Genomic DNA, 12,549 nt, shown 5'->3' with positions numbered 1-12,549 from the left:
AGCAACAGTTGCACTATGTGCGAAAGATGTCAATGTTTAATGGTTTAATGGTGTCGTGGAGGCCGTATATGGTTCCATTCGTATTATTTTAGTATTACTGGATTGTTTACTGTTTTGTTTGTTTATACAATTGGCATCCAAGTGTCGAAGCCATAAAAAATAATGTCTGTTCATTGTGGCAAAAAAAAATTTGAACATTGAGACACTTATATATCAGTCCATTTAATTACTAAATATTCACGTATTCATAATTTATTACAAGTATTTATTATTAATGGCAATCACTATTTCGGTTATTGAGAACCTGAACTGTATTATAGCGTTTTTATTTGGAGTAACCAAAATAATGCTACTGGAGCGAAGCGATCCATATTAGTTCCAAAAAATAGTCACCTGTATATAATTTATTGTGAGTGGCATTCCCTATCTCTCTATCACTATCCCTCTTTTTATTTGGAGTGCAACGAAGAAGAATGTAATTCTTCTATCAAAAACCTATCAGTTTTTTCAGACGACGTAAAGATATTATAATATTGATATGCAGATGTCTGAGTTGGTGATACAACACCTTAACTCTATTTTGTCTGTGGACAGTTTTAAGTCACACTAAGAATATCAGTTATTATACTAGGCTTTATAATATGATGGATCTGATGTCTTTGTATCTGCCTGTGTTTATCTGATTTCGCTGAATTTTTAGGTTGCTGAGTGTTGGATTATTGTGACTGTCAATTATATTGAACAATTTCAGTGCACGGTTTTTAATGTATTTTTCGACTGAATCGACTCTCAGATCTTTGTGGATATCCGCAGCGATCCATATTAGTTACACAATTGATTATAGCTTTTTTATTTGGAGTGTGCCGAAGAAGAATGTAATTACCTATAGATTTTTGTAATTCATTTACATTTCAGAACGAAAAGGTACCGGAGCGCAGCAATCGGAAGGCGTCGATATTAATATATGTAGATTATTATTTGAGAATTATAGAAATTATTTGTAGATTGCAAGTGCAGCAAATATTTTTCTCCGTGTTTTGTTTTTCAACCTAAACAATTACAAAGGTACACCAAAATGTCTTCATTGTACATCATACTACCAATGGCCAGTAGAAACCATTTCGCTGCTCTGTAGATCTTTCCATGAGTTCTCAGTGCTATCAAAGAAATAAAGTCTACGTCCTAAATTAATTGGTACTCATGTAGTTGGTACTTATATAGTACACAAAATAGTATATATTATAAATATCCTCACCTTTCAACTTTTATTTTATGTAATTGTGCCTAACAAAATTTTAAGATTTCCTCTAAAATTTATTAAAAAAAACTACGGAAACTAGAGATTACTAATGCCTAACATCAAAGTCCGCAATTCCGACTGGATCAATGTGGAAACCCGCGGGCAATGATTTTGTGAGTGCAAATATTGAACGCACTTGATTATTATATATAAATATGCATGTATTCGTACACTACAAATAAACATCGACGAAGGCATGAAGATGCATAACGCAAGCGTAGACCGAAGAAAGTGCCGCCTATTAACCGATTGCAGCATGTTACTCTCTCCGCAACGGAATGTTTAGTATTAGCCGTCGTCCGCTTGGAATGATCTTGACACTACAACAACTCTGTTGCATTCTTAATTCAACATTGAAAAGGAAAACACAAGTTTGTGTAGTGCGCATAAAACAAAAACCAAATAAAAAATAATAAATTAGTGCTGAATTATAATAAAAAAAAAGGGAAATCACAAGTCGGTACCTAAATGCTTTGACCACAGATGTCTATATTCATAGACAATAGAATGAAGCACAGGACATACACAAGATTTAGGTATTTTGCTTTTAAGCCCAAAAGACATGTGAACGAGGTCTTTTCGGTATTAAGACATACAAATGTTAATGGGAAAGTACAATGTGGGATCCATAACATATCTGGGCCATTATTTTTAGTTTGTTTTTCATTGATAATAAGTATATGTGAGGCAGTGCCTACATTAGCAGGGAATGCTTCTCAATTAGCACATGTACTTAGTAGGCGCAGTTGGCCGTCCTTAAAGCATTATGACATCTGGAATAGTGATTTTGCGGATAGCAGTGGAACTGATAATAGTATTGATACTAGAGATGCTGATATTGATTTTGAAATTTTAAATAAAGGAAATAATTTTCAAATTATATCAGAGTCATTCACAACAAACGCTCAACAGAACCAAAACTCTGTTTTCAACGAGACATTATACAATATATCAGAAAACGCTCAACATCAGCAATTAGCGCAAATTTATGCAAGCAGTAGAAAAAGTAAAGGTACGATATCTAATCTTTAACACTGAACTCAAGTTACCCATTTCAATTACACGAAATTCAGTAAAACCAGAATCCTTCTTTCCTTCTGTTTCTTTTTGGGTTCAGGCTAAAATATCTTTGAGTTGTATTTTAAATAAAGTTGTTTGTTTTTCACAGTAATACATCTATTCCCAGTACCAGTTGATGGGGAATGTGTTTCAGATGATGGCCGTCGTACAGGATCATGCTTCAATCCTTATGAGTGCCGTATGAAAGGAGGTTCAGCTAAGGGAGAGTGTGCAATGGGTTTCGGTGTATGTTGTATATGTAAGTCCACTGTTCTTCTACTATTATTTAATAATATACTTGCTCTTTTAGTTATTGCAAATTGTAACGAAACCATTATTCAAAACCTTACATATATCGTTTCGCCTAATTTTCCAAGTTTTATGCCCAGTAACTTTAGTTCTTGCACTATGAAGGTAAAAATACTCAACGAAGACATTAGTCAATTACGTATCGATTTTTATCATTTCTCATTGGGACAACCCAACAGACGTTCGGGTATATGCGACGGTGATATATTCAATGTGACCGGTGGACCTGCAGGCACTTTTTCACTTTGCGGACAGAATAGTGGGCAACACAGTATCTACTTACAATATTATTTTCTTGTATATTTTCTAATATTTATATATTTCTTACAGTTTATTATGATGTTGGCGGAAAGTTCTTACCAAGACAAACACTCTATGGTACTCTACGTCCATTGACATACAACCAGATATATCCAAATTTAAATGCTTCAGAATTCGGAAATGGAGAACAGCTCATTGAAATTTCATTGAATTTCTCAAAACGTTTTTTACCAATCAGACTATGGGAAATACGTATAGCGCAAATTCCATTTAGTCTGCGTGCTCCTGCAGGCTGTCTGCAATATCACACTTCAAATGAAGGCATTATACAAGTAAATGATTTTAATTCAATTCCTAACTGATATTTCATCTCATATTCTCCTTCAGACATTTAATTTCGCTGACAATGGACGCCATCTTGCTAATCAGCATTATCGCATTTGCATGCGTCAGGAGATTGAAATGTGCTCCATAGTTTATCAGCCATGTGATGAGCAGTCGTTTCGAATCGGTCCTAGTATCCCAGTACGCACGGGTATAATTTCCAATGGCGCCATCGATCTAAATACTATGGGTTCTATTATGAACATGAACACTAACAATGTAAACAACAATATGTTATTTGACCAAAATGTTATTATGTCAACCACAATGCCGCAAGAATCCCTGATATCACAGACTACACCTTTTCGTCCTACTAATATCGGTATTAACATGACAAGTCCAACAACAATGTTAAGCGTAGAAACATCTTCCACAGCAATGGCCATGCCAATAACTTCAACAACATTAACAACACCATCTACATCTACTATACCTACTACATCAACCATGTCTATCGCTTCAAATGCACCAGATGCGTTACCAACAACAGAATTATCAGCAACTACAGCAGTAGTGACTACAACACCTTCTCCGCCAGCTGCAAGTAAATCAAGAAATTACTTTCTTCAAAACTTAACATTACCTATTGTTTTTTTCAGGTACAAGTTCCGATACCGACGCAGCACCTGCACCCGCACCAGCGCCAGCTCCCAGTCCTGCACCTCCACCTGAAAGTTCTACTGCTAGCCCTGTCAACAACATAGTCAGCACGACAACTACGACAACAATTGCCCCCCAATTGAGCGACGACATTGATGGCTCAGGTGACGGAAGCGATATCTCAGTGACACCGTCTACTGGAACTGGAGCTTCACGCAGACCGCAAACAACAAGTGGTGGATTTGATCTTCTTGGATTTTTAAGAACTGCGTTTGCACTTGGTTTCCGTAACAAACGAAATGCCCGACAATTTTATAGTACATGCTCTGATCGTATTACCATGCCCTGCATAATTGAAGACTTTATTAATATTGGTCTTGGACCTCTACCTGGGTGTGAGCCTGTACATTGTGGCTTTCAGTTTTGTTCATCTGGAGTGTGGCCATGTATGATTGAATCAACTGTTACACCTTTTTATATTGGAATACATTTCGGCAATGGCATTGGTAAAGGAAGCGCAGAAGATAATATTGGCGCATGCCTACGGTTTAAGCAAGTTCAGTGCCCATAAAATAGGAAAAATGAAATGCAGTTTCGAAATAAGATAAATGTAAAAGCATAATATTAAATAATAAAAGATATGTCAATATGGGAAAAAATGAGTTTTTTACAGTTGTTGGAATAATGGCTAATTACTCAAATAACTATGCTTTCGAAAACAACCTAAACTTCTGTGCTTCCGCTCTGTTAAAAGAAATCCACCAAATATTTCATAATTTTAACCAGTAATAGTTTTAATTATTGTAGTCTCAGCAATGTTGAGATTTAAATTGGAATAGATTAATAGTCTCTTCTAAAACAGCACACCAGCCAATAGCATGACAGACGATGCAATAATCCAAAAAAATCAATTTATTTATTAAATTAAAATAGATGGCATTGAAATGATCAAAAAAGTTGAAAGCTTTTTCTATTCAGGAACAAACCACATAGAGTGATACTTGAACCCAATATATGCAATCCAAATACTTATATTAAATTAAAAGAATTATATTCAGCCATTTAGGTCTAACGACTTCTCTTGAGTCTATATCAAAATACATTACAGTAGCAATACTATGTAGAATTATTGTTAGTAGCATCAAAAGACATCACTTGATATAGTGGTATCATAAATATTTCACTTTTTACAATACATATATGTATATGTCTCTATTCTCCAAACTATACTGCATTACCTCTATGCAGTATTAATTATGATACCATTTCCTTTAATGTCAATTTATTTTGTTTTATAAAAAAAATGTTGATGTAATTTCTATATACAAATATTGTAGTACATATTTTCCTAACAAAAATAAAAGAAATTTCAGTAACTCATTTTGTACTTTTGCTATCAAATCTGTAGTTCAGATTACAGCTACAATGTCTAAAATACCAGAACATATAACACCTTTGCACGAATCGTTGTACAGTACTATTCTTGAAATTGCTAGTACTTCAAGCGTTATTAATGAAAGTGACTTGGATAAAATCTTTCCCGATAAATGTGACCATTCACATACTTTCAGAAAGGAGATAGCGACTTATGGTAGCAAGTCTACGCAAAGTACAGATAAGGACCGCGATCTCTCATTGACGTCGAAAAGTAAAACAGGGAAATCTTTTGAACAACCGTCTGACTCTTTACGAGCTAGTGATACGGATTCCGATAGCGGTTGGGTTGTTGTGTCACCATCTAAATCACTTATGATGCAACGGCGACCACCGCATTTAAACTCATATCTATTGGAGCAAAAGGAATTGAATCCTCCTCCATATAGTGCTTTAACATTAAGTGAAGAAGAAATGCTGCCTGGAATAAAACCAACAACAGATGAGTGCTCTACATACGCAGAACGATATTTATGTCAAGATATAGAACCTGAAGCGGAAGCATCAACGAAAACAACTCAATCGCGGATAGAAGAACGATTTCCATCTCGAATAAACCCAAGTATGGAACAGCTTCCTACCTACGTTGGGCGATATCTATGGCAGGAAGTGGATTCTAAGGCAAATTCTTCATCAGCTGAAATCCAACATCTGAGAGAAGAATGTACGCTGTCTCAAATAAAATCTACAACAAAAAAGTTGCCTGCATATGAAGGACGATATCTATGGCAAGAAACAAAAGCAGGGGCGCAACCCTTAGTGGCAAGTGGTGAAAATCCAAAAGAAAAAACAATGTCTCAAGTAACCCCGAGAGATCAACATTTGCCCTTATATGTAGAGCGTGCCTTGTTTCAGAAAATGGGATTGGAATGTAGATCTACACCAAATAATATTCAGCTACTGAGAGAAGAACATATGTCATCTCAAATTAAACTGTCCACACAGCAACGATCCATAAATGCCGATCGATGTCTATTTGAGGTAACACAACTGAATCCGAAACCGTCAACCAATGTCAAACTGCTGAAGCAGGAGAACAATCTGTCTCAAGCAAAACTAAAACCACAACAACTGTCCTCATATGCAAAACAGAGAGAGGAGAAGGAAGAACAGAGGTCACCTCAAATGAAACATATATCACCACAACTGTCCACTAATGCAGGTCGATACCAATTTGAGAAAACAGAAGCAGATCCGAAATCTTCATCAAAAGAAAAGCTACCCGAAATAAAATCTGAAACTCGGCACATACCTATCTATGTAGAGCAATGGCTATTTGAGAAGACGAAGTCAAAACTGAAAGAAGAACAGAGATCATATCTTATTGAACCAATAAAGTTACAGCGGCCCACAAATACAGATCTGTGTCTATTTGAGAAACCAGAACCAAATCGGAAATTATCACCAACTAGAGCAGAAATACTAAGGGAAAACGAAAAACAATCTCAACTAAAAGCAAATACTCAGCCCCTGCTCAAATACGTAGAGCGATGCCCATTTGAAAAGACGGAATCAAGACCAAAACCACCACTGGACAGTATTCAACAAAGAGAAGAACGGAGGTCATCTCAAATTAAGCCAACAACATCACAAGTTTTCATTAATGCAAGCCGTTCTCCGGTTGATATAACACTGCCATATCGGAAAGGTGTACAGACAATATCAGAACCAATGAAAGTAAAAGAAAAACAGAGCTCATCTCAAAATAAGCCGGCAACGCTACAACTGTCCACTAATGTGATTCGAAGTGTATATGAGAGACCAGAACTGTATGGGAAAGCCTCACAGACCAGAACAGAATCATTAAGGGAAAAAGAAAATTTATCTCAAACAAAACATACAGCTCAATTCTTACCTTTACATATAGAGCAGTTGCTATCTGAGACGACAGACCCAGAACGAAGATTTACACATGATAAAATTGATTTACTGAGAGAAGAACACAGATCATTTCAAGGTACACCGATAACGCCTACAAGTACGGATGGATATTTATTTGAGAAACCAAAACCGACAACTGAACTGTCCATAGAACCAGATCGATGTATATTTGAGAAAACAGGACCAGATCGGAATTCTTCACCAACCACAGTCCATCTCATGCGGGAAAATGGAAATACGTTTCGTAAAAAACCAATAACACAACACCTATCAACAGTTATAGATCAATTTCTATTTGCAGACACGGATTCCACTCGAATTTCATCATCAACTAGCCCCCAAAAAATAAAGGAAGATGTAGATCCGTCTCAAATAAAATTGAAAGCGCAACAATTGACTACATATGTAGATCGAGTTCTGTTTACGGGCACAGAATCGAAACGAAATCTTCAAGCGTCTAGTCCTCAGTCACTGAAGGAACAGCAAATATCGTTTCAAATGAAACTGACAACGCAAAAAATGTCTCCAAGTTCAAATCGATGTGCAATTGAAAAATCAAAATCGAATCAGACATCCCTTACAACTGCTGTGCAACAGCTGAGGGAAGAACAGGTGCCATCTAAAATAAAATTATCCACATACGTAGATCATTGTTTAACTGAGAAACAAGAATCGGAGTTCGATAGAGATCGATCAACGAGGGAAAAGCAGACTGCAATTCAACAGCCAACGCGTAATATAGGTCAATGTCAACATGAGCAATTAAAATTGCATCAAAAACCTTTGCCAAATAATATTCAGTTGATGAACGAAAAACAAATGCTGTCTAAAGTAAAGCAACTATCTACAGACGCACATCAACGACTATTTCCGCAAACAGTTTCCGATCGAAAATCTTGCCACGATACAACGAGACCACTGAATGAGAAACAGACTTTATGCCAAAAACAATCGACAATTCAAACACTGCCCCTAGATGATGTTCGCTGTCTACATAAGAAATCAGAATCGAATCAAAAATGTATGCCAAATAATTTGCAACAACTAATGCAAGAAGGGAGTTCGGTAAAATCGACAACACATTGGCTACCACCGGAGATAAATCAATACCTAATAGAGCAGGGAGAATTGGAGCTGGAACTGTACACATGTACAGGCCAATGTTTATTAGAAAAAACAAAATCAGAGAGATCGGATCAACCCCAAACAGTGAAGGAAACACAGATACCGTCTCAAAGAAAATCGGTAGCTATAAATATAAATCGACGTCTGCGTGAGCAAACATCGGTTCAGATGCCTTCATCAAACATAACTCAAAAAATGACTGAACAACAGTTACTATCCACATATGCTAACTCGAATATAAAGGAAAGAGCAGAGAGGAAGAGCGAACCTCTGCAGCATACAGTTCAACTTTCTGGAAAAGAACCTGTGTCATCTGAAATTGAGCAAACGGCTAAACGGCTGTCCACACAAATACGGCTACCTCCATCGGGTAGTGCTCAAATGGCAGGGGTAGGAGAGTTGGAGTTTAAAAAAAAACCAAAATTAGAACACTCACCCACATATGTAGAACAGTGTGGATGGGAGGGAATACAATTTAAGTCAAATCCCCGACCGCAAAATGCTCAACCTATAAAAAAAGAACATGTATTACACCAAATAAAACCGACAGCTCAACAGCAGTTGGCATACACAGGATCACAGACCGCAACTCAACCATTGGTGAAAGAAGAGTTGCTATCTAAAATAAAAGCAAAAAATGAGCAATTGCATACATATATAGATGGATTCATTCGAGAGAAAATGGAATTGGTGTCAAAAGATCCTCAAGTCACGTTTCAACCAATTATGGAACAACGAATGTCTTGTCAAATAAAATCAACAATAAAACAACCCACAGTTGAGGAACAATATATGTGTGAAAATAATGAATCGGTATCGAAAACTCTAACACATGAAGCTTCAGCACTGACAGAAGAAAATAAGCTACTTCACATAAAATCGATGGCACATCAGCTGTCGGCATATGTAGAGCAATGTTTGTTTGAGAAAAAAGAATCTGCGATAACATCTACAATGGATAAAACTGATTCAATGATGGAAAAACAGGATCCATCGCAAATAAAACATACATTACAGCCACAGTCCACGAATGTCGATCAATGTATACTTGAAGAAGTAGAATCTGAAGCGAAACCTCAAGCGGAAAAAGTTCAACCAGTGACGAAAACACAAATATCGTCTATATTTAAACCAATAACACAAACGGTGTTAACATATGTAAATCGATATATATTTAAGAAAGTAGAATCAGAGACAAATCACTTACTGGATCAATCTCAACCTCAACCCTTGAAAGAGGGACAAACCTCTATAATAAAATCGATAACACAATTTTTGTCGACAAATAAAGAGGTAAATCAAAAGTTGAACACTCAAACGGAGCTTAGTCAAAATGTTGATGAAGCAATAAAAGGTTTACCAATCAAATACCCAGCTTGCTTTGACATCTTTATAGATAACGACGACGAGTTGCAAATGTTTAGAAATCAAATCTTAGATACTTATAAAAGAAGATTGGAAGAAATTAGGATTTATGCTAACAATGATATAAATGTGAGTTAATAATTAATAATAATAATAATAATAATAATATATCTAACAATCTAACAACATATCATATAGGTACATATTTTAGTATGTAGTTTCATGATAGCACTTTAATCAATTAACTTATATACTATTATTATAAAATTTTTCAATTGAACTTACTTGAACTTATATATTTCTGATGTGGTTTACAAAGCATAATGATATCTAAATCTTGACGAAGGACATGCTAAACTTGTTTTCTGTATTTTTCGAATATATTTTAAGAACTATTTGGCTGCAAAATTGCGGCTGTGGGTCATCAACTTTGCCACTTCTGAAATCCATTACAGCTTTCAGAAACATCCAATTATAGCAATGTATTTTAATGAAAGTTTCCAAATCTACAGAACTATGTCTTTAATTATACACTTGCATCTCTCATCTTTTCTATATAACTACAGATAATACTATATAGTTTCAGTCGCCTTTGAGCATTTATGAAATGAAGTCTGCCTAGATTTTGTGATCGGTCGCTACATTCTATAATCGAAAGTAATTAAATTTATTAAAGTACATATGTGATTAAATTATCGTACAAACATATGAGTTAGTCCTTAGATTTTGAACATAAGTACATATTACATAAAGTGTATATCCAATAATTAATTAGAAATATTTTTAACTTCCAGCTCAGGAAAATAACTTATGAGGAACAGGAATCAATTATGGGTAAATTAGCCAGTTCAATGGCAGCTAATACTAAAGAGTTTGAAGAGGAACTAATGGAGCTCTTAAATAACGCTAAGGCCAAAACAAAGAAGAAAGCAAAAAAAGGTGGTAAAAATCAAAACAAACGCAGATGCGAACAATGCCGCAGCGATTTAGAAGAAAAAGTACAATTGGTTCGTAGCTCTTATAATAATGATAACTAGAACTGAGATAGTGCTTACTTAAAAACCGTATCTGTATCTGTAGATGTTAATTTTAATAGCTTTAATCAATTCTTTGCTTTAATCAAATTCTTATATTTTCTTTCTTTCCCTGCAGGATGAATCTAATGCGTGATGTGATGAAGATAAACAAAATTGGAAGTCTGGATCCTTAAATTAAATAGTTTCAATATATTTTATAAATTTAAATTATTGGTAGATTTTTTCGGTGAAGGCATAATATAACAAATCCTATTAAATTTGAAAATAGATTTAATTCATTAACGCCACTTTTTTTCTACTTAAAATGAAAATAAATTATAATCACATCGTGCGTAATGTAGACTATTTAATCGTATACCTCATGATATATTTGATATTTTAAAAAAAAGGACATACATTTAGCTTTAAGTTACTGTAGTCTATAAGCAAATTACTATGGATTACATGTTGTAAAATTATGTATTGCTCACTAGAGAATGTATTACAGTGTTATATGATTACATATGATAAGTTCCAGCAGTGAACCAGAAAACCACTTCATTGTCTTGATAAAACAGATAGTAGTTTTAGTATCTATAGTAATGATATCGGAGAGGCACTTAAGGAACGGAGATTGTAGAGCGTATAGATATTGCTGTCCAGTTAGCGACAGCGTAGATAAGTGAAAATACCTCTTGTGTTAATCAACGTAATCAACAACTATCTAAGCAATATTTACGTGGCACATAGGTGGTCACCGTAATAATATATTTAATAGTGCCCGTTGTTACCAAATGCTCCATTCGCCGTCACATTCCTTCGTGTCATGTTTATATTGACACTAATTGCAATTGAGCTAACATTAGTGATGTCGAATATAAACCTGGACTAACAGCCCTCAATACAGATGCAGTGTCCTCTTCGAGACCATAATTGCATAACAACAAACAGAACTCCCATTAATATCATCCAATTGTCCTAGCCCAATTGAAGTCAGGATATAGCTATGTACCAAACAGTTACATGCTACGCATAAATTATGTTGCCCATCTGTTTTCATACCCCAATGTACACACCAATTTGATTTTCGAGTTCTCTTCTCCTCTTAGCTCTCTTTCTACAGCTACGCATACAGCGCATCATTATCATTATATTAGCAGTTTTGTACCTGCGAAAGCAATTGTTTATAACAGGCTATCTTTCAGCTTGCTCTTTCAAGGAATATTGAAAAAAAAAAAACTATTTGATTTTTCAATTTATTTAGAAAAATTGAACTACACAAATAACAATATTTATTATATTATTCAGTTTGTTGTTTCGTAAATGTCTATAAAAAATGTATACCTAATATTAATTCTACAAATTAATTATAATTATTATAATTGATCTGAAGCTTTGGTTAGTTTGATATCAACATTCTATACAAGTGTGCTCATTTATAACTGAATGTTCCTTGCATTTCTATAAAAATGACATGAGAGCAGATTCATTCATTACCGTAAACAAAATAAACCAATATGGGCAATTAGAACCGATAATCGTTGATAATAGTTATGATTCAGTAGTTATACAGTATTATTCAAGTTATAATATATAAAGCTAATAGTTAATTATATATATATATATATAAAAATTTATGAGAGGAAATAGCCAATATAATTTTTTTCAATTGCACATTTTGGCTTATTTTGTTTAAAGATTCATTAATTCTAAAAGTTTGAATCGCGCTTATCGTCAAGTCACATTTAATTTTATTTAAAGTTAAATTATATTTATTTGAGCAAATTGACACAGACTCACAAGTCGGTCAATAGT

At 34.7% G+C, this 12,549-nt stretch overlaps 2 protein-coding genes across 3 annotated transcripts; both read left to right on the top strand.

The window, feature by feature from the left end:
• The first annotated feature begins 1,698 nt into the window (after nucleotides 1-1,698).
• On the top strand, nucleotides 1,699-4,512 carry LOC119689857. Its single transcript, XM_038104782.1, has 6 exons — nucleotides 1,699-2,312; nucleotides 2,469-2,618; nucleotides 2,670-2,939; nucleotides 2,999-3,261; nucleotides 3,317-3,857; nucleotides 3,913-4,512. The coding sequence occupies exons 1-6, from the start codon at nucleotides 1,784-1,786 to the stop codon at nucleotides 4,482-4,484; spliced, it is 2,325 nt and encodes a 774-aa protein (XP_037960710.1). The 5' UTR covers nucleotides 1,699-1,783; the 3' UTR covers nucleotides 4,485-4,512.
• Nucleotides 4,513-5,263: 751 nt separating this feature from the next.
• LOC119688955 lies at nucleotides 5,264-11,034 on the top strand. Of its 2 annotated transcripts, XM_038103649.1 has the most exons (4): nucleotides 5,264-7,472; nucleotides 7,530-9,847; nucleotides 10,513-10,725; nucleotides 10,871-11,034. In XM_038103649.1, the coding sequence occupies exons 1-4, from the start codon at nucleotides 5,339-5,341 to the stop codon at nucleotides 10,886-10,888; spliced, it is 4,683 nt and encodes a 1,560-aa protein (XP_037959577.1). In that variant the 5' UTR covers nucleotides 5,264-5,338; the 3' UTR covers nucleotides 10,889-11,034. The 2 variants fall into 2 exon arrangements, with proteins under 2 accessions (XP_037959577.1, XP_037959576.1); XM_038103648.1 differs by having other exon boundaries at nucleotides 5,264-9,847.
• The last annotated feature ends 1,515 nt before the right edge of the window (nucleotides 11,035-12,549 follow it).

Source organism: Teleopsis dalmanni, chromosome X, assembly GCF_002237135.1.
Source record: "Teleopsis dalmanni isolate 2A chromosome X, ASM223713v2, whole genome shotgun sequence".
NCBI classification, from domain to species: Eukaryota; Metazoa; Arthropoda; class Insecta; order Diptera; family Diopsidae; genus Teleopsis; species Teleopsis dalmanni.
The sequence above is the reverse complement of the archived record's forward strand: the minus strand, read 5'-3'. Positions and strand labels throughout refer to the sequence as shown.

Bases quoted from the DNA above. Each gene is read 5' to 3' on its own strand.
- LOC119689857 (XM_038104782.1), top strand. From the start codon at position 1,784: ATGTCTATATTCATAGACAATAGAATGAAGCACAGGACATACACAAGA. The intron at 2,313-2,468 runs GTACGATATCTA...TGTTTTTCACAG, and splicing joins AAGCAGTAGAAAAAGTAAAG to TAATACATCTATTCCCAGTA. The intron at 2,619-2,669 runs GTAAGTCCACTG...TTGCTCTTTTAG, and splicing joins TTTCGGTGTATGTTGTATAT to TTATTGCAAATTGTAACGAA.
- LOC119688955 (XM_038103648.1), top strand. From the start codon at position 5,339: ATGTCTAAAATACCAGAACATATAACACCTTTGCACGAATCGTTGTAC. The intron at 9,848-10,512 runs GTGAGTTAATAA...TTTAACTTCCAG, and splicing joins ATGCTAACAATGATATAAAT to CTCAGGAAAATAACTTATGA.